General features: G+C 34.6%; 2 protein-coding genes across 5 annotated transcripts in view; one reads left to right on the top strand and one right to left on the bottom strand.

Moving 5' to 3' along the window:
- Window positions 1–4135, top strand: part of LOC115211595 (nucleobindin-2) — a 59465-nt gene extending 55330 nt beyond the window's left edge. For all 3 annotated transcript variants that reach the window (XM_029780167.2, XM_036503338.1, XM_029780166.2), the window contains one exon: window positions 2677–4135. The gene's annotated coding sequence lies outside the window, so the exon portion shown is untranslated. The remainder of the gene's footprint in view (window positions 1–2676) is intronic.
- A 3956-nt stretch (window positions 4136–8091) lies between these two features.
- On the bottom strand, window positions 8092–21947 carry LOC115211844 (glutamine amidotransferase-like class 1 domain-containing protein 1). 2 transcript variants are annotated; one of them, XM_029780564.2, is made up of 7 exons: window positions 21615–21947; window positions 15705–15781; window positions 15184–15289; window positions 13860–13967; window positions 12604–12710; window positions 11376–11473; window positions 8092–8411 (listed from the first exon to the last, which is right to left on the bottom strand). In XM_029780564.2, exons 1-7 carry the CDS (start codon window positions 21664–21666, stop codon window positions 8405–8407), a joined length of 555 nt encoding a protein of 184 aa, XP_029636424.1. In that variant the 5' UTR covers window positions 21667–21947; the 3' UTR covers window positions 8092–8404. The 2 variants fall into 2 exon arrangements, with proteins under 2 accessions (XP_029636424.1, XP_029636423.1); XM_029780563.2 differs by having other exon boundaries at window positions 11380–11473; window positions 21615–21935.
- Window positions 21948–24522: the final 2575 nt, after the last annotated feature.

Here is a 24522-nt window from a genome sequence, read left to right as displayed (position 1 = left end):
TCATGGGATTGCACCTAGAAAGTTCCCCTCCGAGGCACAAGTCCAGGCAAGGTTGTTTATGGAAGACCAGCATTTGCCCATGCATACCAGCCTTCCTTTTCCATGCTACCAATGTCGTCCAAGGGAAAAGCAAAGGCTGATATAGCTTGGCACCAGTGACATCGCAACTCGTTTCTACAGCTGAGTGAACTGGAGCAACGTGAAATAAAGTTTCTTGCTCAAGAACACAACATACAGTCCGGTTTGGGAATCAAACTCACTACCTCATGATTGTGAGTCCGACACTCTAACCACTGTGCCTTCATTAATTCAAAATAGTGTTCTCTGCTTTGCTCTCGTATTTGATTTGCAAGATTCTTGATGTGAATTTCTGTGTGGAAACAAATCTTGTGTCTAGAGAGGCACAATGACCCTCCATAGACACAACAAGTGTTCTGTATATCCTATTTTCATGTAGATGTACTATAGAAAGTCACACAACTGCAGTATTCATCACAAGGCAGTATCTTGCAAAGATGTACAGTGCTAAAGAGCATAGAAAAAAAAAATCACACATGGGTAAAGTTCACATATTTGGGTATATAGGGATATATATATATATACACACATATACACACACACACACACACACACACTCGATCTATAGAAAAGGCATAGGTAGAAACTCTATAAGATGTACCCAGTGTAAGCTATGGAGACATAAGAGGTGCAGCAATATCAAAGGAAGGCTAATTGGGAAGATAGTTTTTGCGTGTGGCAAATGCTCAGGAGCAATAAACACTGAAAATATGCAGAAAACAGCTTCTGTCACATTCCAGGGGAAAAAAACTAGAAGTAGTTGATAGCTTCCGTTACCTAGGTGACCAAGTCAGTAGTGGGGGTGGATGATCTGAAAGTGTAGCTGCTAGAATAAGAACAGCCTGGGCAAAGTTCAGAGAGCTCCTACCGCTGCTGGTTACAAAGTGCCTCTTGCTCAGTGTAAAAGGTAGACTGTATGATGCATGTGTGTGATCAGCAGTGCTACATGGTAGTGAAACATGGGTTGTGACTGCAAAGGACATGCGCTTGCAAGGAATGAAGGCAGTATGCTCTGCTGGATATGTAATGTCAGTGTGCATACACGACAGAGTGTAAGTGCCCCTGAGAGAAAAGTTGGACAAGAAGCATCAGGTGTAGTGTGCAAGAGAGACAACTATGCTAGTATGGTCATGTGTTGCGAATGGATGAGGACAGCTGTGTGGAAAAGTGTCACACCCAAGCAGTAGAGGGAACCTGTGGAAGATGTAGGCCCAGGGAGACCTGGGATGAGGTGGTGAAGCACGACCTTCGAACATTGGGCCTCATTGAGGTAATGACAATTGACTGAGACCTTTGGAAATATACTGTGCTTGAGAAGACCTGACAAGCCAAGTGAGACCATAACTGTGGCTATGCCAGTGCTGAATAACCAGTCCATTTAAGAGTACCCTTCAATCATTGGGCAATAAACTGCACTTGCAGAGACCTGTTGAGGCAAGTGAAATCGTTGTCGTGGCCGATGACAGTACTGCCTGATTGGTACCTGTGCTAGTGGCACGTTAAAAGCACCATTTGAGTGTGATTGTTGCTAGTGCTGCCTGACTGGCTCACATGCCGGTGGCACGTAAAAAGTACCATTCGTGTGTGATTGTTGCCAGTGTCACCTGACTGGCTCCTGTGCCGGTGGCACGTAAAAAGCACCATTTGAGTGTGGTTGATGCTGGTACCACCTGACTGGCCTTCGCGCTGGTGGCATGTAAAAAGCACCCGCTACATTCTTGAAGTGGTTGGCATTAGGAAGGACATCCAGCTGTAGAAACTTTGCCAGACCAGATTGGAGCCTGGTGCAGCCCTCACTCAAACCATCCAATCCATGCCAGCATGGAAAGTGGATGTTAAATGACGACGATGATGATCACACACACACATATATATATATATATATATATATATATATAAATAAATACACACACACACACACACACACACACACATGAACTTTAACCATGAAGAGGTTGACTGTGATAATTTTAAGTTCTTTTTGGCTTTACATAGTTTTAAGCATGCTGCTTTTTTGTTCCTTCACAACTGCTTCTGCTTGCCTAAGACTATAAAGTCAAAAAAATCCAAGTAGATCAGAGTCTGGTGAAGGCAAACAAACTGAAACTTTTAAATCACCGTCAACTTCTTGTAAAAGTTGATAAAAATATACTCAATTAAAATGTATTGAGTAATCTTTCGGTTTAGTGTTAAATAACTTTCATTTATAACTTTACATAAAAACAAACATTAACATATGTATGTATACACGAACTCTTGCACACGCACACAAACAATGTGCTTTGTTATAGTTTCCATCTACCAAATTCATTCCCATAGCAGTGGCTGGGTGTGGGCTATAGTAGAAGACACTGGCCTAATAATTTTGTTGCCTGAAGGCTTTCATGTAGCAAGAACTTTGATTAAAGATGTCATCTTTGAATCAACGAAATAAACTCTATTTGATGAATTGAATGCTATTATTTTTGTCTATTTTCCCTTGCTGGCATGGTGTGGATTGCTTGTAGAAAGGTTAAATTTACTCATTTGTACATTTATATACATTTCCAGTTAGACATAAAAATCAATGTTAACAATCTTTTTCTATTTCTTTTGCAGCAACCTCCCCACTCGACTGCAGTCAGGTTCCCTATATCATCCTTTACTTTTCTGGAGCAAGTCATTAAAATGGTTGTCTAGGGCTGGACAATTTCACCTTAATTTTTTTTTTTTTGATTCTTCAGAAACTGTTTTGTTGAAATCTATGTGTGTATACACCTCTTTCCTCATACACACACATATGCAGATATACACTTATATCATTGTTTGAGTGATATTCTTTTTCCTTTGCTTATTCATGTTTTCCTTTGTTTTTATCAGTTTGTTAAATCCCCTCCCCACCACCACAAAAAAACCCCAAGAAAACAATGATGCAACATGATGTCTTGTAGGTGCATTATTTTAAATTTGTCTACATGTGACATTTTACTGTAAGGACAACAAGCATTGATTCTGGTGTTTGTGTTATACTGCTCAATTGAATAGTTGCGGATGGTTTTACAATAATCTGAACCTCTCATATATATATATATATATATATATGTATGTATGTATATATGTAGGTAGCACTTGGATTATGGATTAAAATATATAATGAAATTAATGACATTTGAATTGCATTTTTGTTCACCCTAAGAATATTTAATGTTTGCTATAGCTTGGAATTTGTATATAAAATTTAGTTAAGTTTCATTTTTGTTAAGGACAATATATATTTATTGAGTCAGTTGACATTTATCTTATATATTGTTAAATTTTTTTCCATTTATGAATAAACTTTTAATTAAGTAAACTTCATATAAGGTTCTAGTTTTCTTTTAGAAAAATTTGGTTTTCTGTTCAGCATTGTCCCTTCACCCCCATTAACTTGATCTCTCATGTTAAATATGTATTTTACATTGCTCAACTTTAACAATATGGTATTACCACACCACAAAGCTTCTCTGATTGAATTGGTGTTTTTATATACATCTTTCAGAATGTTGCTGTATATATTTACCATATATGAACAGAGAAGTTTAACAATAATGAATTTTATATGTAGGTTATGGTATTTCAGTGTCGACATATAAACTGTATTTCATACAGTTTTTGAAGCCGCTGATTCATCTAAATGAGTTTAGCATTAGTATTGTTTTGCTAGGAAAAAAGGAGTAAAATCAAAAGCTTATTGACATTAGAATATTTTCCTGATTGATTTGAATTTTGAGAATAATAATAAAAAGTTATATAAAAATAAAAGGAATAAAAATTGGTTTTCAAATAGACAGGAAATATATTGAATACTATATTCCAGTAACTGACCTGAGATGCATTTCATTTTATTCCAATTTATGTTAGTATTAAATTGGATGCTTATTCTGCTGATGTCTTATCCTGTTTTGTTATATCAGAAACAGTGATATCATTGTTTCTTTTTATAGATTTGTATGTCACAAACAATTGCTTCATTTGTGTTTTTATGACTTGTATTCAATGTTTAAGAATAAAAAAAACAAAAAAAAGGTTGATATTTGGGTCTATTGTATTGTGTGTGTGTGTCTTGCTTACTAACATTCCAATTGTTTTTTTTTCTTTCATTTATGTTATTTTCTCAGATTTGTTTAATTCATGAAGACTTGTTTTAGAAATTGTAGGTACTTAAATATTTTATTTAGCCTTCTCAAAAGGTTATGTTAGTTACGCACACAAACATGCACACACAAAATTTCCCAGCAGGTAAAGTAATTTATAATTAGGAGTTTTAGTATGAAAAGAAAATCTCTATATTTTTTAAATCATGAAATTGAGTTTCATATTTGAATTGGAAATATAGATTTTAATCTGAAGTTTTATACTCATTAGCTTGCTTACTTAGAGGTAAAAATGAACCCATTAAATAAACTTAACCTTCTCAGATGCCTTAATTATATTTCACTTTATTTTTAGTATGTACTAAGTTATGTTATTGTTTCTTTCCATAAAGATTGAACAACTTTGATTTATGTAACAACTGATCTTAATACTATTACCCCCACTCTGTACATTAGGATTTTACAAACAGCAGTTCTCTAATGAATAATAATTTGTTTTCATTATATTTTGTATATGATCATTATGACATAAGTTAACTACAGCCCAATATATTTTTATTAAAAAATATATTGTCATATATTGTTTCAAATTTACAAATTATATGTACAGACATCTTGAATTGTTAATTGAAAATTGTCATTTCAATTGAGCTTTTTTCTTCCAGTTGCAAATTTAGCAAATGAATAAAAAAAAAATCAATAAAGACTGAATCAAATGTTTTGTTTTTCTTTTTTTTATTGCATAAATGCATATTTGTGTGTGTGTGTGTGTGTGGGTGGGTGCTTTTTGTTCTGTTGAAATTACTTGAAATAATTTGGGAGATTTATTATATTCCACTGAGGTATGTTGAAATACTACAGCAATCAGATACTGTAACATTCTTTCAACATGATACATACAAGGTTTGAAAAACATCATTATACTCTATTGATGCAGAAAAAAAAAAGACATACCTAATAATATTAAAAAAAAACTCAAAGATTTCTTTGAACTATTCACCTCATTTTAAAAGATGAAAATATTTTAATTATTAGGTATCTTATTCTTGGATGTATACAAAGTATTAAACTTGAAAATTTTATTTCTAAACTAAAGTTAATAATCGTGCAGAAATTATTTTCATTTTGAGTTCAGTCCCACTGTACAGCACCTTGTGCAAAAGTGATAGTTTGTTGAACTCAAAGATATATATATTATTGTTTGTATGAGTCTGTCTTGCTGAGTATGTATATTACAAAATGTACAGATATTGCCCTCAGAGAGACCTTTAATTTCAGTTTTTCCTTCATGCATTATTCTGGAATGAACTGGTATGTCTGCAAATTTTGGTAAAGATTCATTGAGAAATCATGGTGTTATTTCAAGAAAAATGAACATTAATGTAGATAAGTTTAAATGACTATATAATAACTACATGGACTTCATTGAAAACTGTCTTAATGTAGTGTATCTTGGGGGAAAACCAGCCTGGTGGAAGCAATTTCTCAAGCTATACATAGAAGAGGAATTAAATTCACTACCACAAACTAATGAAACACTCATTTATAGTGCTATCACTACTTACAACAGTGAGTTGCTCCTACAATATAGTACCTATTTTCAGCAAACCATTTAAGAGAAATAACTAAAGTGACAAGGTGCATGTGTTTGAATACATAGACAAATAGAAATATTTAAAATACCATACAACAAAAATTCTTGATATCTTAAAATTATCTCCACCTCTAGAGAATGTATCATAAATACAAAATGGCAATTATGACCAACTCCATTTGAAAAGAGGAGATAATCTCAAGATATTTCCTAAACTGACATACCATTAAGGAAAAGGACAAGCTTCTTGTCCGGAGATAAGCACACAGTCATGTACAAGTCTCTGATACAAGAGCCTTTAACAGCATAACAGTCATCTGATCTTATTTCCAGCAGCCATGGTACTTAGACTTGTAGCAAACAGTAATCATGACCTTGGTGATTTGCATGATTTAAACAAAAATGAGCTAAGTGGTCAGGAGCATGTATTTAAATAAAGTCATCATCATCATTTAATGTCTGTTTTCTATGCTGGCATGGGTTAGATGGTTTGACATGGAACTGTCCAAACTCCAATTGTTGTGACATACTTCCTATGGCTGGGTGCTTTTACACAGCACCAGAGACAGAAAATGTGTCCACAACTACCCTCTTTTCTCCAGACAATATGCTTTTTTTTTGTTCTTAATGGCATGTTCGTTTTGAAGAGTCCTTGAAACTTGAGTTTATCCCCACTTCTCAAGTGGAGCTGGTCATAACTGTCATTTGGTAATTATAATATATCCTCCAAAGGCAGAAATAGTTTTGATAAGTCAAAAAACCTTTGTTGTATAGTATTTGACATACCGGTATTTGTGTAAGAGTCAAATATCTTGGCCAAGGACACATGTAATAACAGTGGTAAGATATCAACTATTTACTTCTCAACTAATTGTTGTTTTTAGTCCCACATCTTGACTGAACAGACCTACAATCAAAGGTATGACTAACTGGTCCTTTTAGAAACATGCCTCAGACTAGATTATCCTGTTTTTTTTTTCTTTAAAAAGACAGTAGGGTGTGATTTGAAGGAGATTTTGTTGCTATTTCTAATAGATTAAATGACTACATAGAGTTTATATCTGGTACCCAATACATTTGTCTGTTTGTGATCCTAATTGAATAAACTACACCCTCTACAAATATGTGACTATGTATGAATCTAAGAAATCATAGTTTTTCTTTTTTTACAATTTAAAACAAGTTTCTTAAACATTTAATTCTCAATTATATTGCTTATGATAGTAATACGTTTGATTATATTGAACTCTTTACAGTTACACTTTATTTACTACATTTGGAAACTTTTACTATCAAAGAAAGCATTTTTTTCTTTAAAGAGGCCAATACTGATAGAAATCATCTCTAGAAAGAATGTGAGTTTGAGGGTCTTATTCAGTAAGAGGAGTTTGGTAAAGTTGAGGTAGAGGAATGGCTTGTGAGAACCATGCAAGCCATGTTTAAGGGTGCTATTAGTAAGAGCTAGCAAGTTTAGTAAGTAATTTGTAAGGGAAGTAGTTGTGTTTATCAAGGCTTAAATCTTAGTGTCTTCCTGTTAATTATGCCCGTAGGACCCACTGTATGCTGATGATCTAGTTCTCATAGCTAGATAAGACGAATTAGAGGGAAAGTTCTTAATGTGGAAGCAAGGACTGAGAGGTCTAGAGATAAATTTATCAAAGGCAAAAATTTTAGTTAGCAGAAAATAGAAAAGAAGAGTACTGCTATCTAAGTGGTTATGCCAAAAATGAGTTAGGGAATCTATATTTAGTAGCTAATGCAAATATTCTTTTCTACTCTATGCAACTGGTACTTAATTTATTGACCCTGAAAGGAAAAGCTGACCTTGGCAAATTTGAACTCAGAACGTAAAGACAGATGAAATACTGTTAAGCATTTTGCCTGGCATGCTAACGTTTCTGCCAGCTTGCTGCCTTAGCTAATGCAAATATTGAATACACAAAAAGTGTAGTGGGATATCAATCAGTCTTATAGAGAAAGATTTCATATGTAACAGTGGCAACAAACAAGGAGAATGAAATTTCTCAGTTGCCCAGTAGTTGAGAGCTTCTGTTATCTTGGAGATCTAATCAGATATAGAAGTGGATATTTCAGAATTATAGAAACCAGAGTAAGGAAGAGATGGAAAAAGTTCAAATACCTCTGTTGACAATAAAAGGTTTCTCTCTCACAGTGAAGGAAAGACTATGATGCATACGTATTGAGAGCTCCTCATCAGGCTCTACCTTTCATTGAAAAAAAAAAAAAGTTGCAAAGCTGAAAACAAACACTGAAATTTGTTCTTTCGTCACAAAAAAAAAGTAACAATTATAATTAAGATATTTTATGTCTTCAAAAATAAACTCATATACATGGCTGTATTGTGAAAACAGCATTAATATTTTTTAAAACATACTTTTGGTTTCCAGTAATTATAATTTTGTATGGAAAACATAATGATGAAAAGATAGTCCATATGGAATCAGAGGAGTTTCATGATTTTGGTTGATTCTTTGAGAAATGAGATATAAATTACTTCTGGTTACATAGTAAGATCAGGTTCTGAACTGCTATAAGGGTTGACTGGACATTCTGCCCAGTAACAAGATGTCGGTCAACAATGATGTGTATAGCATCACACTCACTGCCTGAAAAAAAAGATTTAAAAGAGTTAATAGAACAATTGCAATGATTTTTAGATTTCCAAAGAAAATAATCTAAACATGTCTTTTATTCTCCGAGTCACAGAAGAAAATTATTTTTAAGACTTAATGACCAAAAGAACTTAATCATATGAATATTTTTCTATTGAGCTAACTGATTCTCCAATATTCAGCAAATAGGTAGAAAAGGTTAGTTTTGCTTAGTAGCTCTGGTTAGCAAAGAGACATCATAACATCATGTGATCCCATTCTGTTTTTAGCAAGAAACTCATGAGTGAGGAGAGCTTGCTGGCAAGGTGCATTGTCATCATGAAGAATCCAATTCTTCACAACTCCACAGATCTGGCTACTTTCGTTGAATATCCTCCCTCAAACGCTTCAAAACATCACAGTAGAACTCTTGATTGATGGTTTGGCCCTGGGGGACAAATTCTTGATGAACAATACCACATTTCCAGGGACATTCTCCTGCTTTTGAAACACATGTGCCACTTGAAACATTGTGTACAATTCATTGCTTCATCACCATAAGCTTGCCAAAGCATGCTCAATGTCTCTGTAGCAGATTTCCCAAGTTTAACACAAAATTTCACATTGGCTCTTTATTCCTGTTCATGAGAAAATTGCAGACTACAGCATACATGTGATCATAAAATACAAATTTCACAACTTGTGAAGTAACCACAGCAATGTCACTCAGCATACTGCCTCATAGAGGTCACTGCTAGCTCTCATTGTGCACGCAACCATGTGTTGCCATGTGTTGGTGCACTACAAAAGTAGTTCGGGAACTTATTGCGTTGTACTTCTAAATTAAAACTTTGACAAAGAGTAGCCAACTGAGTGCCATACTTCACTTTGCTCCATACACACTGTGCTATACATTTATTAAGTACATGTAGCAACCTTTGTACATGATTGAAGCTTCTTTTGGTGGATACAACATAGACGATAAGTTAACTTGATCAGTGCAAATGATCTTCCAACAGAAATAAGAAATTAATGAAATTTGGCAAAACTAGTTTCAGTTCTTTAATCGTTATAAAGATTATATCAATTGTTGTTTTGTGATGTAAGCAATACCATAAAAATGTTTTCAAACTATATTTTCAAAATATATATTTTGTAACCAGTAGTCATGTGAATCTAGAGCTAAAAGTCAAAATAATCTGAAGAGAGAACATTCAGTTGTATAAACTGACATGAAATTTTAGTTGAATAAATTTAGATTATTTTCTTTGTATAAAACGTTTCTGTTATCTCAGATGAAAAAAAAATGTTATAAGAAACCATACATTTTTATCAACATCATCATTTAATAATTGTTTTCCATTTGTTGGATGGGTTGTCATGGTCAAAGCCATATCATAGAGTTACTACTCCCATAATGGGTTGAAGGTCACAATGGTTAGATATCCTTTCAAACACTAACCATACATAATGTACTCGGTGCATTGTATTGTAGCACCAGTACTACAGACTGAGAGGCTCTCTTGATCCTGCAAGACAAAATAATCCTCCCTACATTGTCTCTATTCTTTTAAAGCAATGCGACCAAGAGGATGGTTAAAAGAGAGAATGATGACTATAAGGATCATAGCAGAGAAATTATGACTGTGAATGTGATGAGGAAACAGAGTGAGAAGAGTGAAAGGATGTTTTTTGGTGGGGAGAGATGGAATAATGGGGGAGAGACAATGATAGCTACATGTTGGCAAGGAGACAGAGTAGAAAATAGCATGAGCAGCATAATTGGATAAAGACGAATGATGGTGAGAGAGGGAGAGTGATGAAAAACAATAGAGATGGGTAAAGGTAAACAAGAGCAGTAGCTATCAATGAGGAATCACAGAAAGAAGAGAATAATGGCTATCAGTAACAAAGGGTGATGGTAAGGGTGCTCAACATGCATAGATTTGATACCACTCTTGTTGAATAGGAATCTTGATAGAAGCATAGTAGAGTGATAGAGGATGATGGTTGAAGAGAGATGGAGGGATAAATGATGATGTCAGAGGAATTGTACATATATGGATAGATCAAATGCCTATTCCTTGATAGGTAGACAGTGTACAGTGAATAAGAGAAATGGTGAGTGATAGATAAAATATTGATAAATATAGCAGATGGAACTTAACAGGGATATCATAAGTGAAAGATACAATGTAGATATAACATGCATCTTAATTTCCATTACCAGTACCATAATGACCATTTTCCTATGCTTGCATTAGTGGATGGGTAAAGGTAAACAAGAGCAGTAGCTATCAATGAGGAATCACAGAAAGAAGAGAATGATGGCTATCAGTAACAAAGGGTGATGGTAAGGGCGCTCAACATGCAGATTTGATACCACACTTGTTGAAAAGGAATTATGAGTTGAATAGGATTATGAGTAGCCTACCTAAAATCATCAACTTCCAGTTGGATTTTCCACAGGGGTTAGCAACTGTATCTTGCTACTTGTCAACTTCTTCATAAAATTCATGTCTTCCTAGATTTCCTTCTTCTGCAGGTTTCAACCACATCAAGCACTCAGCAATTCTTTATATATCTGACATCCTCCATACACATCACATACCCATACCAGCACTATCTTCTCTCTCCAGCTTTTCACTCATCAGCTCATTTGTGCTCTATCATTTATGCCCACTAATATTGCACATCCAGTAGAACACACTCCTTTTATTTCTTTATAGCTGTCACAAATGTTCCACATTCAAGGACCACGTCCAACACTATTTTAATTAGAGCAATTGTTGATAAAATGTGGCATGGTGCAATAGATGGAGCTTTGATTCTCAAAACAGTTTCACAATGTTGCTAATGTTCCAGAGAATATACAAAGTATCATAAAACACTCTTTCCCCTTCTCCTGTGAATCTCAGTTTTTACACTAATGTAAAACCTTGTTAGTTTGCTTGTGTTTAGATAATCTGACATAAATACCTACTGCTGTAACTGGCACCATTGTCTTTAATGAAATCTTCAGGTACAATGGGTAAATTTGCAAAATCAGCATTACGAGCAAGCTCTAACACAGAAGGCTGTAAAAGAGTAAAAATAATTTAATCAAAATACAAAATTTTCATATCAAAAACATGCAAATGTGGAAGCTTTCCTAACTATTAAGGAAGATTTCTCACTAGAGTTAAACAACTATATTTTTAAAACCTTGAGACATTGCCCATTCAGGTGATACAAAGTTCTGTATCTCTTTCTTCTTCAGTGTCTGATGGACACCCATCATCAGTGAGCTCAGGATTATGAGTAGCCTACCTAAAATCATCAACTTCCAGTTGGATTTTCCACAGGGGTTAGCAACAATTGTCACATGTCTTACCAATGCTTTTACCTGTTCCTCTATTTGTCACAAGAACGAACTTTTAAAATCATAAAGAGGACCAGAACGAGCTCTGAAAACAAACCTGTCTTCTTAGACAGAAAATAAATGAATGAAGTAAGTTAAAAATAAAGTATTAAAATTATGAGCTCAAATATGGCTGATTAACTTCCAGATCAAAATAAGAACAATATATTATAGTTTTGAATCTGTGAAAATCAACATTGCATTATAAAATGGGCAATAAACTCCTTTTCAAAATCCATGTCTCATAAAGTTGATATTTATATCAAGTCTCCATCTAAATAGGTTATAAATATTAACAAGAACTATTAAGTGCCTAAATAGGAATTCCATTTTTACCACTTTTAAATAATAGATGATTTTTTTAAACACTCATAATTTTCAAATATAAGAAGAGGTAGATGATGGTTTTGTCAATGGATATCAGTTGTGAAAACAAGTGTCTATAGCATGATGTCTTTCTTTATTCCAGTTACCAAACATAAAATGGGTGTGGGATTTATTTCAAGGTGATCAGAGACAAATATTGTGCATCTGAAGAATGGAGAAAAAGCGCTAGCAATCACAAATGTTCTTTTTTTTTTATCGGAGTTTGAGTGAATTATATACTTAGCAGTGATTCATTAATATTTATATTCAGTTTTTATAATTTACAACATGAAATCAAACTCTAAAAACAAATATATCACTACAACTCAAAGAGTTACTAGGAAACCAAAATTGCAATTGAACTTAAACACAAAATATGAAATCTAATTATGTGATGCCCATTAAATTAAGTGAAAATAAGAACAATTTGTTATTTCTTACGCCAGTCATGCTGTAATCTTGAAAATTCCAGTAGCTGTTGTTAGATTTGGTTTTCAGTGTTGCAGGACAAAGTCCTGCAACACCCATACCAATGGCACAGATTGGTTCTACAATAACATAAAAATTAAAGAAATATAAGTACATGTACATAAACTTGAAAATCACAGTTGTGACTATTTGGTTGTAGCTATTTGTTAATGACAAACAAGACATGGACTTCACATCTCCCATTTCTAGCTTGAAATGAATATGTTACATTGCTTGAGACATGACATGCATAGCAAAGAACACTGAAAAATGGATATTTTGCTTCAATACTACTGATTTAATGATGTTTCAAGTTTTGAAACATTGTTAATTAAAAGGATATTTTGTAAAGATCTGCAAGACTGACATTAAATCTTTAGCATTCAAATTTCTCTGTCAAATGTACTGCTTATTTATTCATATTGTTTTGAATTAATCACACATTATCTCATAGCTTCAAGATTTTGATGATGTGGTTGTTTACTTTTAGAATGACATTGTAGGGTAGGTGTGAGAGGCCTGATCTGGTTAGTTTGAACATAAAGCATGCAGAATATTTGGTCTGGATATGGCCAGCTTGCAACCCATGCTAGCATGGAAAGCAGACATAAAATCATTTAACATATGTTTACCATGCTGGCATGGGTTGGACAGTTTGACAGGAGCTGGCCAGCTGAAAAGCTGCCCAGGCTCCATGTCTGTTTTGGCATGGTTTCTACAGCTGGATGCCCTTCCTGATGCCAACCACTTAACAGAGTGTGCTGGTTGCTTTCACACTGCACCGACAAGAGTGCTTTTATGTGGCTTTGGTACAGGTGCTTTTTATGTGGCACCAGCACCCATGACCCCACAAAATTAGGAAAGCCATGATTTTATTTAGCTTGATGTGTCTTCTCAAGCACAGCAAACTGCCAGGGGTCTTATAAAAGTATGGATGGATGGATGGATGGATAGATGTATGTATGTATGTATGTATGTATGCATGCATGTATACATACATACATACATACATACATACATACATACACACACACATACATACATACATACATACACACACACATAAACATGAATTTGGTTTTCTTTCATGCTTGAGTACTTAAGTTTTGACCAACACCAAATATTGATTTTTTAAGTACTTGATATTAGTTGAAATTAAAATTTAAAATAAACTTAACTCTTTATACTTTTATGAGTTTATTAAAATTATATACATTAAGACCACTTACTTTTCTCCTGGATGAAATAGTTCAGGATATCAGCAAGATCTTTGTTGTGTGCTAAATCATTAACAGCACCAGGTGCAGGTGGAATGAGAAGAGCAGCATATCGATTTGCTGAAATAGATTAAAGATAGAAGGATTAGATTTTGCTTCTCCACAGTTTATATATTATTTATAGAAATGACTTCTTTCGATGCTCATCACAACTGAAATCTTTGAATTCTATCAATTATCATTGATTAACACTGAAATTTAGAAAGTTGTTTTAGTCTTAATATTGAGAAATTTATCCAATAAATTTCTCTCACTTTATTTGAATCTACCTTGCTCATATAAAACTCTTTAAACACTAACATTCTCCATCTTCTATACATTTTATATATTATTTGCGAATTACATTGTAATTAGCAAAAGAATTAAGTATCAACTTTCAGCTAGAATTTGAATTAAGTGATAAGTAAGAGTCAGTCAGGTATTTTACTGCTTAATTGTTGACCAAGAATCAAAATGGGTATTATTAGGTTATAAAGAGTGAAAGTTTTGTTGCTCTAAATCTGCATTGATCAAGAGGATACAGCCATCTTTTTTCCCAAACAGGGTATCTAAAAATACATTATCCAGTGTATCTTTCCTTCTTCTAGAAAGAGTAGAAAGTGATTTAAGAGAGATTTGGCTACTAATTCAAACAAGATGAGCAATTATCTGGAGGTTCCCTAAATGTCATGCAACAATTTTGTCATTATCATTGGAAAAATTTGAAGTGACAAGTGACAATTGATTAATTACAATAATTCAAACAAGATATTCTCATGATTGTACAAATATCAAGACAAATAGTTTATTCTTTTATTTGTTTCAGTCATTTGACTGTGGCCATGCTGGAGCACCATCTTTAGTCGAACAAATTGACCCCAGGACTTATTCTTTGTAAGCCTAGTACTTATTCTATTGGTCTCTTTTGCCGAATCACTATCAGTTGTAAAGTGATGGTGGCGGGGACAAACACAGACACAAATAACAAACACAGACATACATATATATATATATACACATATATATATGATGAGCTTCTTTTAGTTTCTGTCTACCAAATCCACTCACAAGACTTTGGTCGACTTGAGGCTATAGAAGAAGACACTTGCCCAAGGTGCCACACAGTGGGAACCATGTGATTGGGAAGCAAAGTAATAAAATTTAAATGTTTAAAAGCAATTATTCAATACAGAGCATTCTTCTCTAAACTAATTTTTTCATGTCTCTATATAAAGCTAAGTATAAAATGAGGTAACATTAATTAAAAAAAAAGATGAAAATAATTTAGCATACTTACCATCGACAGATTCTAGAGATATGGGAGTTGATGCCGATTTTGAACGAAATTCATTAAACCACCTCCGGTTGTGTTCATCTTGATCAATAAATTCAGACTGTTTGCCCTAGAAAGAGGAAATGCTTGAGTAAAGAGAATAGAATCCTCTTATATGCCTTCTGAATATAAGTTAGAATTAAACTAATTTTTGCATGATGCAAAATCTTGTGAAATAGAAATACATGTAATTGAACCAAGAACTTTCAATAGTGTATATTCTACTATAGATACCCAATTGTAAAACTGTATCACTACAAGATATTTTAAGACTAACACTATAAAAAAAAATACCTTTTAATGTGTCAAAGAACGTTCAAGATAAAATTGAACTTGTTTATTTAATTATATTTTGCATGCTAGAATAACATTTTATGAAAGAATATTCCAACCCATGCTAGCATGGAAAACGGACGCTAAACGATGATGATGATGATTCATCATATTAAATGCAAACAAATGCTTATATATTGATTCACACTTACTTCAGGAGTTGCAAGCTGGACTGTAAAATTGGTTGCTGCTAAAGTATATGCTTGGACAAATGACTGAGCTGTAACACCTGAAGAGACAGGTAGAAAAAAAAAAAAAACGTTTACTAATTTATAGTTGCAGATAAAGTACACATACCTGTATTTATTCTCTTACTGCCATCAATGTTCCATGCTTACAAGGGTAGGATATGTCTGGTACACAGCATAATGTCAATGAAATCATCTCTCCTGCACATCTGAGCTGATACCTTATACAACAACGATGATAATGGAAGTGATGTCATCATCATTGCCAATACCATCGTCATTGTCATCATCATCATGCTAGCATAGATTGGATAGTTCAACAGAATCTGATGAGCTAGAGGACTGAGTTGAGCTCCAATGTCTGCTTTGGAATGACTTCTAAGTCTTGATGTCTTTCTTAATACCAACCACTTTACAGAATGTAGTGGGTACTATTTTTTGTGACACTTTCACTAGTGAGATCATGAAGTAACTTGCAAAACAAGACCCTTGTCTGAGTGGAGGTACAGTATTGAGAGAGGTGTTTTTTGCGCCAAGTGTTGAGAGGCCAAAGTATGATAGAGAGACAGGAACAGTTGATTTGCTGGAGAGGAGCTGCTTGGTTACTCCTGTTGGAGAGGGAAAAGGGGGAAATGAGGTGTCAAGGCATACCTTCAAGGTACAAGAGGGTGAATAAAGGGAGAATGATATCAGGAATTGAAGATGGGTGAGTGGGCAGGTTCATGAAAATATGAAGGTAGAGTAACAATCGGTTAGAGATGGTTATAGTAGTGAATGCAGTGATTGATGAATAAGGGTGGAGGTGTGGTCAATAGTAAATCTCAGTTTGAGGGGGGGAAGGTAAATGAAAATAGGGGTGGGTCAGGGAGGAGAAAGTGATAAGTGGCAATATATAAAAGGGAGGAGATAGAGTGGAACATTACAATAGCACTGTAGATACATGAGAAATAGGGAGATGATGTAAAGTGTGGGAGAGAGAGAGAGAGGGAGAGAGAATATATACAATGACAGAAATGAAGATCAGAGGCACATAGAGGTAGATATAATAACAAAAAAGGTGGAGGAGGCCATTGATGAAAGATATGAGAAAGTTCAGTAGAAAATAAAATGTTAGGGATAATGTTTCTATAATTCTGTCTTTCTCACTGTATGTGTTTATAGTGTTCCTTTTCTCATTACCTGCCACTCATCCTGCACCTCTTATGTTATCTTTCGCTATAGCTCACTTTTACTCTCTCTGCCTTCTCCCTATACAATGCAAAGCATAATTGGAGAAAGAAAGAAAGAAAGGTAGTAAATGAAACAGCAAACAGTCTGGAGGTATGAAAACAACCTTCAAAAGCATTAACCTTTTGGTACATGCCTCAGCTATTACATTACTAGCATATCACAAAGAGCTGAAACTATGGAGTAGAGATTCAAGCAGACGATCCGAACTAACATGGGCACATAATTTAAAAAATAAAATTTTATTCCTTCAAAAAGTATCTCACAGATCATTGTAATTATGAAATGTAACACAGAGAACAACTTCACACAACATCAGGGAGACCACAGAAAGAAAACTAGAGAGACAATTTGTTGATAAAGGAGTCAAAAACCTAAACTCCAAACTGCACTAACTGAAATAATAACTCACAACTACAGGTTACTGGCTGAAGAATTTCACCTTTTATCAGCAAGATCTCAATTGTATGGACAAAGTATCAAGAGCATGTTAGAGTTGCCTCAATGGTTATCAACTGTAGCTATTCTCATCATCCTCAAAAATTGTCAAACCATACTTCCTAAAAATGATCGCCCAATAGCCTGACAGGATATCACGTACAAATTATATACTGCATGCTTCAATCTGTTCTTGTAGGATCATTGTGCTATCAGCAACATTATAATACTTGTGCAAGCTGGAGGAAAGAAAGAAGTGTGGGGCGGTAAACAGCAGCTACAATTAACAAAACGATACAAGAAAAAACAATAAAAAGTCACAGGAACTTAACTGTCATGACCTTAAACAATGATGATGATGATTGTCATCATCATTTAATGTATGCTTTCCATGCTGGCATGGGTTGGGCAGTTTGACATGGAGCTGACCAGCTGGAGAGCTGTCCAGACTCCAATTGTTTGCTTTGGCATAGTATCTATGGTTGGATGCCCTTTCTAATGCCAAACACTTTATAGTGTGCTGGATGATTTTTACATGCCATCAGCACTGGTGCAATTATGCAGCACCCGCAAGGATGCATCGATCCCACATGGGTGGGACACTCAACAACTAGTTCAAGAGCATCCAGCAGTGCAGATGTGTCTCATCAGGAGATAAATAGACACAACTCATTAAAATAACAGTTTCACAATGTATCTCCACATTTTGTAGAAAGAAATGCAGCAAAGGAAATATCTTCATTTACATAGACGATAAAAAATAAAATCACAGATTCAAAAAAGAAACAAACATGCAATACAGTGAGGAAAGTATTGAAAATAATCGTTAAGAAGTATGGACGTATAAATGCCCTCACACAAGCTGCATGGTGTGTGTATACTCACTCATACAAGCATTCGCGAAAATGTTAGCATATGCACGTGTAGTTTGGTGTACTCATGATCACAAAGTGAGTTAAATATCTACTTGGTGTTTATACGAATGGGGAGGTTAAAAGTAAACTTAATTCATCCATACCTTAAAATAAATTATGTTAACAGTTATGTAAATTAATTCCCACTGCATTGTGCAAAAATACATTTATATGTGTGTGGGCATCTTGAGAATCTTTCAGAAATTCTATTAACGATCTTCTCATTAGTCCACAGAACAGACAAGGATTCCTTGGAGCAGTGACAGCATCTAGAAATTATATTATATGGTTTCACATACCTTATTATGGACCAAGTTATATTGTACTTAATTTTATCCTCCTTCAGTTGCCATACAAAACTGGGCAAAGGTGTTGAATGTCTCTTATTGATTGTCTTAAAGCTGGTGACATGGTTATGATAAAGATTCTTAAATGAATCAGCTGTTTGCCCAGTGTAAGCATACGGCACTCTCCTTGTGTGCACAGTACATTTATATACAAGATTTGTACTCATACAGAGGTTCGTCAATGGGCATTTTGATTTTCTTCTGCATGAGCATTTATCATATTTATTTGAATATAAGGCAGTTCCGACTCCATTTTCCAACATTGCTCCAATTTCTAATACTCAGAGTTGCTTGTTTCCAGTCATCAGCCAGTAAACCAAGCCTCAATTTTTTTGGAATATTCACTGTCTGAATATCTTTTGAAATATGAAACGAAAGTTTGAAAGAAATGCTCATATTTATGTTCGTTAGTTGAGAAATCTTTGTGAATGTCATGTGTGAAAACAGCTGTGTCAAACTCAAAAGGTTTGATTTCATTTCTGGTTCTTGTGGTAATCTTATACATAAATGGCAATTTCCATCTGGTGCTCTATCTTTTACCATCTTGCCTACACCAGTGAACCAACCTTGATGAAACTTTGCATACATGTTAAATTAACATCCAGTTCAATTATAGACTAATTGGATGTCAATATAAATCTATGGTGGGCTCCCTAGGTTGGGGGGGGGACTATTATTTGATAAAGTGAAGAGGATGCAAGAGGTTAGCATGAGGGAAATGTGGTGGCATAATGAGTGTGGCTGATATCAAGGAAGGGGAGAACAGCATTGTGTAAGAGACAAATACGGAGTGGCAGTGGGATGTTAACATTAATACAGCTGTCATTCGGGGATATACATGCAACGCTGCATATATACTTTCATAAATGCATAGATACATGCATGCACATACACATAAGTAACTTTTAAAATTACAAGGAAGCGAAAGGTGGGTGTGAGGAATATGTAACTTTAAGGAGAGTGGGGGTAGGTGGCTTTTCCATCACAAAGAAACACACACATACACATATATATATATATACATGCATACATACTTATGCATACTATACACCATTTTAAACTTGTAATGTGTGTGTGTGTGATGTCCTATAACTGTCTGTCTGTCTACTTTTGTAGGGTCTTCCCTGTTGCTGTCACATGGGAAATTTTAAAATTACATCAAAATTTTCAAATTTAGTATATTGAAATAATTTTCCATGTTAAATCTGATTTTCTTATTTATTTGTTCCAGAAAAATGTTACTGAGGTTTAAAGTTTAACCAATTTTACCTAATCAGAAAACAAAATTTGGAAGCTGGCATTTTCTGCATGATAGTTATCTATCACAAAATGAAAATAAAATTATTACGAGGAGGAATTTTTATTAAACAAATCAAAGCAAAGCATTATGACGACTAAAGTTGTAAGAACTTCTAAAGTTTTAATATGTTTTAATGAATGTAGTCATGCAAAATGGTTGAACAGACATGTAAATAATTTAAAAAGGCAAAAAATCCTCAACAAAGTATTTTTGTGAAAAATTGCACAATTCTGTCCTGATCTGTAATGGAAAGTATGGTCTAACATGGAATTAAAAAAAAAAATTATATACGACACTCTATAGTAAAAATTGCCCAGCAACGACGGGCTATTCAGCCAAGTATCATTATAAACGTCATAAACTTCATTATGATTGAAGTCACGAAACTGCATTGCTTTTCAAGCAATGTTCCAAAATAATACTTTTACAATGTTTTAAAAACAATGAGTGAGTATGCAGGTGTCCATTTGACATGCACCTGTGCAAATGCATACATATAAATATATGTCCACTCATAGGCACACGTATGCACAGAATTATATATTCATGTATACATATATACATACATGTATGCATATACTCATATGCTTATAAACATATACTCACATATTAAAACATATATCAATAAAACCTATTAATTAAACATTTTAAAAACCAACATTTTTTCGGAACCAAAACAATATTCAAGGAAGCTTGTATTTGCATAAGAGATACTTAGATGCATGCATTCAAGGCGTTAACAGTTCATTTCTTTTCTTTTGAGCTAACTATCGGTGCCTTGAGTAAAAATTCTCGGTTTTTCGCTCAAAGGTCACACCCTTTCTTGGATTTGAAGCTCTCATTCCTGTAAAGTTCCACATTAACTACGACAGACCAGGTAATTTTGAATATGTTTGTCCCCCACAATCGCTTCATAACTCGCGTTGGTTTGCTTACGTTTCCGTAACTTAGAGGTTCGGCAAATGGGAGCAATAGAATAAGAATTAGATTTTAAAAGAAGTACAGGAATGGAGTTATTTGATTAAACCAATTCAGGCGATGCTATAGCATGGCCGCAGTTCAGTGACTGAAACAAGTAAAAGATAAAAGACACATTTCTTTTCTTTGTTTTACTGGTTTCATTTACTGGATTAAGAAAATGGAGAAAAAAGTGCTAGTGGATCTTTAATTTTAAATACACAGACAGTCAAAAGTCAAATTTATTATTGATTCAGTAAAGGATAAATTTGTCTTTTGATTCGTCGGGTACGTATATTCTAAAAAACAAAATACTAAAACCGATGAATGAATTCACAAGAACTCGTTTCATGATCAGAGCGACAGTATCAGCGATCATGGTGTCGATATATGATAAATTTGCTATTCGTAACAATGAAAAGAACTGAGTCAATGTCCACAGGGTCTGTATTTAATAAACGTCAAATATAACTTCCCCAAAATACAATGTATGTTTTGATTTACGATTTCATATACATACTTCTGTCAGAAATCTATAAGAACATATTAAAATTCATTTATAAAAAGGGGCGTAATGAGTAGAGAATTCTTAAATTTTGAATAAGATCAAAGTAAATCGAGAAAACTTGTAAAGGCGCTGTAAACGATAAAAGTTACATGTAACAGACCGAAAAGGCCCCATTAATGTTACCTGGGGATGATGCACTGAGCACAAGCAGACAGCTACCACGTACAGTTGACATGATGAGGAAACAAGTGCCATCTATCGGCTACACAGGGGACGTAATCTTCATCATTAATTACCCCAATCGCTTTTTTTTTTCTTTTTCCTTTTTATTTTATCCTGTCTAAGGCAGACAACTCGTGTCGTAAGCTGGTTGTTATTTAACACAGTTCCACCCTAAAAGTTTCTTGGTCAAACCATCCTCTCCACTTCTTAGGTAAACTATATCTACAATTACGTTACCCATGTATATTATTTTCTTTTAGACGGTAAGATGTGGTTTGGGGAGGATGAGCTGTTTCCTTTTCAAGCACCACGAGCGATTATACAAGGAGAAATTTTTATCATGCTATGACTGAAAGTTCTTACGCCGATTGGCCAGATGATGTCATTACGAAAATAAATGTAAAAAAATCCAAAATTGCCGCAAACGCAATTCTGTATAATGTGGTAGGTATTCTTGTATATGTGTGGATTTCATGTTGGTGTGTGTAACTGTGAATTGTCTAATACACATATCCTGAAAATAGCCTTCTACATTCAGTAAATTTTGTGATACTTGCTCGATACTATAATATTTGTACGTATTTAACCGGGACTCAGCTTGGCAATATTTACCAGTGCATCTAGGGACGCATCTGCACTGCGAAAAATAATGGACCTTTTAAGGTGGCGAGCTAGCAGAAACGTTAGCATACCGGGCGAAATGTTTAGCGGTATTTCGTCTGTCTTTATGTTCTGAGTTCAAATTCCGCCGATGTCGACTTTACCTTTCATCATTTCGGGATCGATAAATTAAGTACCAGTTGTGCACCGGAGTCGATCTAATCGACTGGACCCCTTCCCAAAAATTTCTGGCCTTGTACTTAGAGTAAAAAAAAAAAAAAAAAAGGATCTTTTACAAATTCATAAGTATGCCCGTCATCACACTTAGAAATACATTAAGAATATTACAATATGTTAACCAATTCATATAGTTATAAAATTCATGCATTGAGTGTTGAAAGTAGCTAAGATTAAATTTGGGTCTTAAGCTTTAAACCAGCTTTTTTCTTTTTTTTTTCATTGAAGTTTAGAGAATTTAGTCAGCGGGTGAATTGAAATTTGAATGAGAGCAAAATTTGAACGCGTCGACAAGTTCCGCATTCCGTGACAAGTTTTTAGAGTTTTCAGAGCGAGCGATTAAGAATAAAAAAGTTAGGTAGTTGAAGGACAGAGATGGCTTAAAGTGTCTCGGCCCACTCATTCATATTTCCGAGTCTTATTCAAATGACGTCTCGTAACTTCGAGCTTTTTTTTTTTTTGCTGCAAAGGCAAACTGTTATATTTGTGCATGCATGCATGCATGCATGCATACATGTATGTATGTATGTATGTATGTATGTATGTATGCATGCATGCATGCATGTATGTTATTATTCAGTTTTATTTCAAGATTTCTTGCTAATAGAGAAAGAGCCGGTTTCTAACCTTGATCCAAGGCTCCTTCTATAGAATTTCAACGTCGACGGCATTTTTGTATGTATATGTGCAGATTTGTATGTTTTATTTTATGTATGTATTCTCATGTCTAGACATGTTCATATATACTTAAATGATAAACTTCTGGAAAGTTTTACAGATTTTTACAGTTCCAGTGATGGCTTGGATCTGTAATCTTCGAATCAGTTTTCTCCTTTCTGGTTTTGAGGAGCCTAATTTCTTAGGTTTATTACTTAGGCGGTGTGTTACTTACCTCAGTGCGCTAATAATTGCAGGTATAAACCTGAACTTGTAATCTGGATAGAGTAACTAGATTTTTCAATGGTTCAGCGTAGGTATTTTCTTTTTCGCTGATCTTTAGCTTTATGTTAATACCAACTGGGTAGCAAATTCCCACAACTGTACACAGTTTCTCTTCTCTATCCTAAATCATTATGCCAAGTCTATTATATTTACATTTTATTGAGGTTTTCACTGGGATATTCCACCACTACTCCTTTTTATCACGAGTGGCTATGGTTTCTACCATACTGTGTGTGGGTTCTTATCTCTTTGGTCTCAGGGTTATCCCTCTGACGGATATCATTATGCTGTGTCTTAGCTACAACATCGTGTCTCATTGGTAGATAATACTGTGGTAACATTTTCCGACAACTGCTTATGATGTGGATGATATCTTCGATGTTAACTTCACAAAGTCTGCATCGGTTATCACATTTTGGTGCTTTCCGTGCATCTCTGTCCCTTTTGGGTATCAGGTATTTGGTTGATGTTTCCTGTTCCTGGATTGCAAGCGCAAAGTGGGAGTGAGGTATCCAGTTGTTGGTCCATGTAAACTGCTTTGACGATCAATCTTACTCTCATCCTGGAGCTTTCTACTTACATATCCATGCATGGTCTTCTGCTGATATATGCTCATCCTTTCATCTCATGGTACGTTGCAGTAGAGCTGTGTGACTTCTTTGGGTATGTATTTAAGGTTATCAAACAAGGAATGCGGCTCAAGGAGCTGCTTTCCAAGTCTCATGATATCAACCTCATGTATGCAAACTTAGTCAAGGGATGCACTTCGATACTTGGTGGTTAAAAAATGTTAAAAAGCGATATGATATGACATTCAAAAGCAGTCTAGACTGATGTTAAGCCTCTGCCGCCATGTTTTCGTTTTAGGTAGAGGCCGTCTACGTCAATGTTGATGTGGAAATTATGTGTGCTGGTTAGTATCTTCCGGGTTTTCACATCAATGGCTCGGATCTCATCAAGCGTCCGGTCAAGAAGTTCAAATGTTGGTATGAGTACTGGTACTGGAAACACCTTGTGAGCCACTGTGTTATCGAGGATAGAATTTTGATCAAAAGAAGCCTATCAATAGAAGTCTATCGTGTATCACAGA

This window comes from Octopus sinensis, linkage group LG5 (assembly GCF_006345805.1).
Source record: "Octopus sinensis linkage group LG5, ASM634580v1, whole genome shotgun sequence".
Taxonomy (NCBI): Eukaryota; Metazoa; Mollusca; class Cephalopoda; order Octopoda; family Octopodidae; genus Octopus; species Octopus sinensis.
The sequence above is the reverse complement of the archived record's forward strand: the minus strand, read 5'-3'. Positions and strand labels throughout refer to the sequence as shown.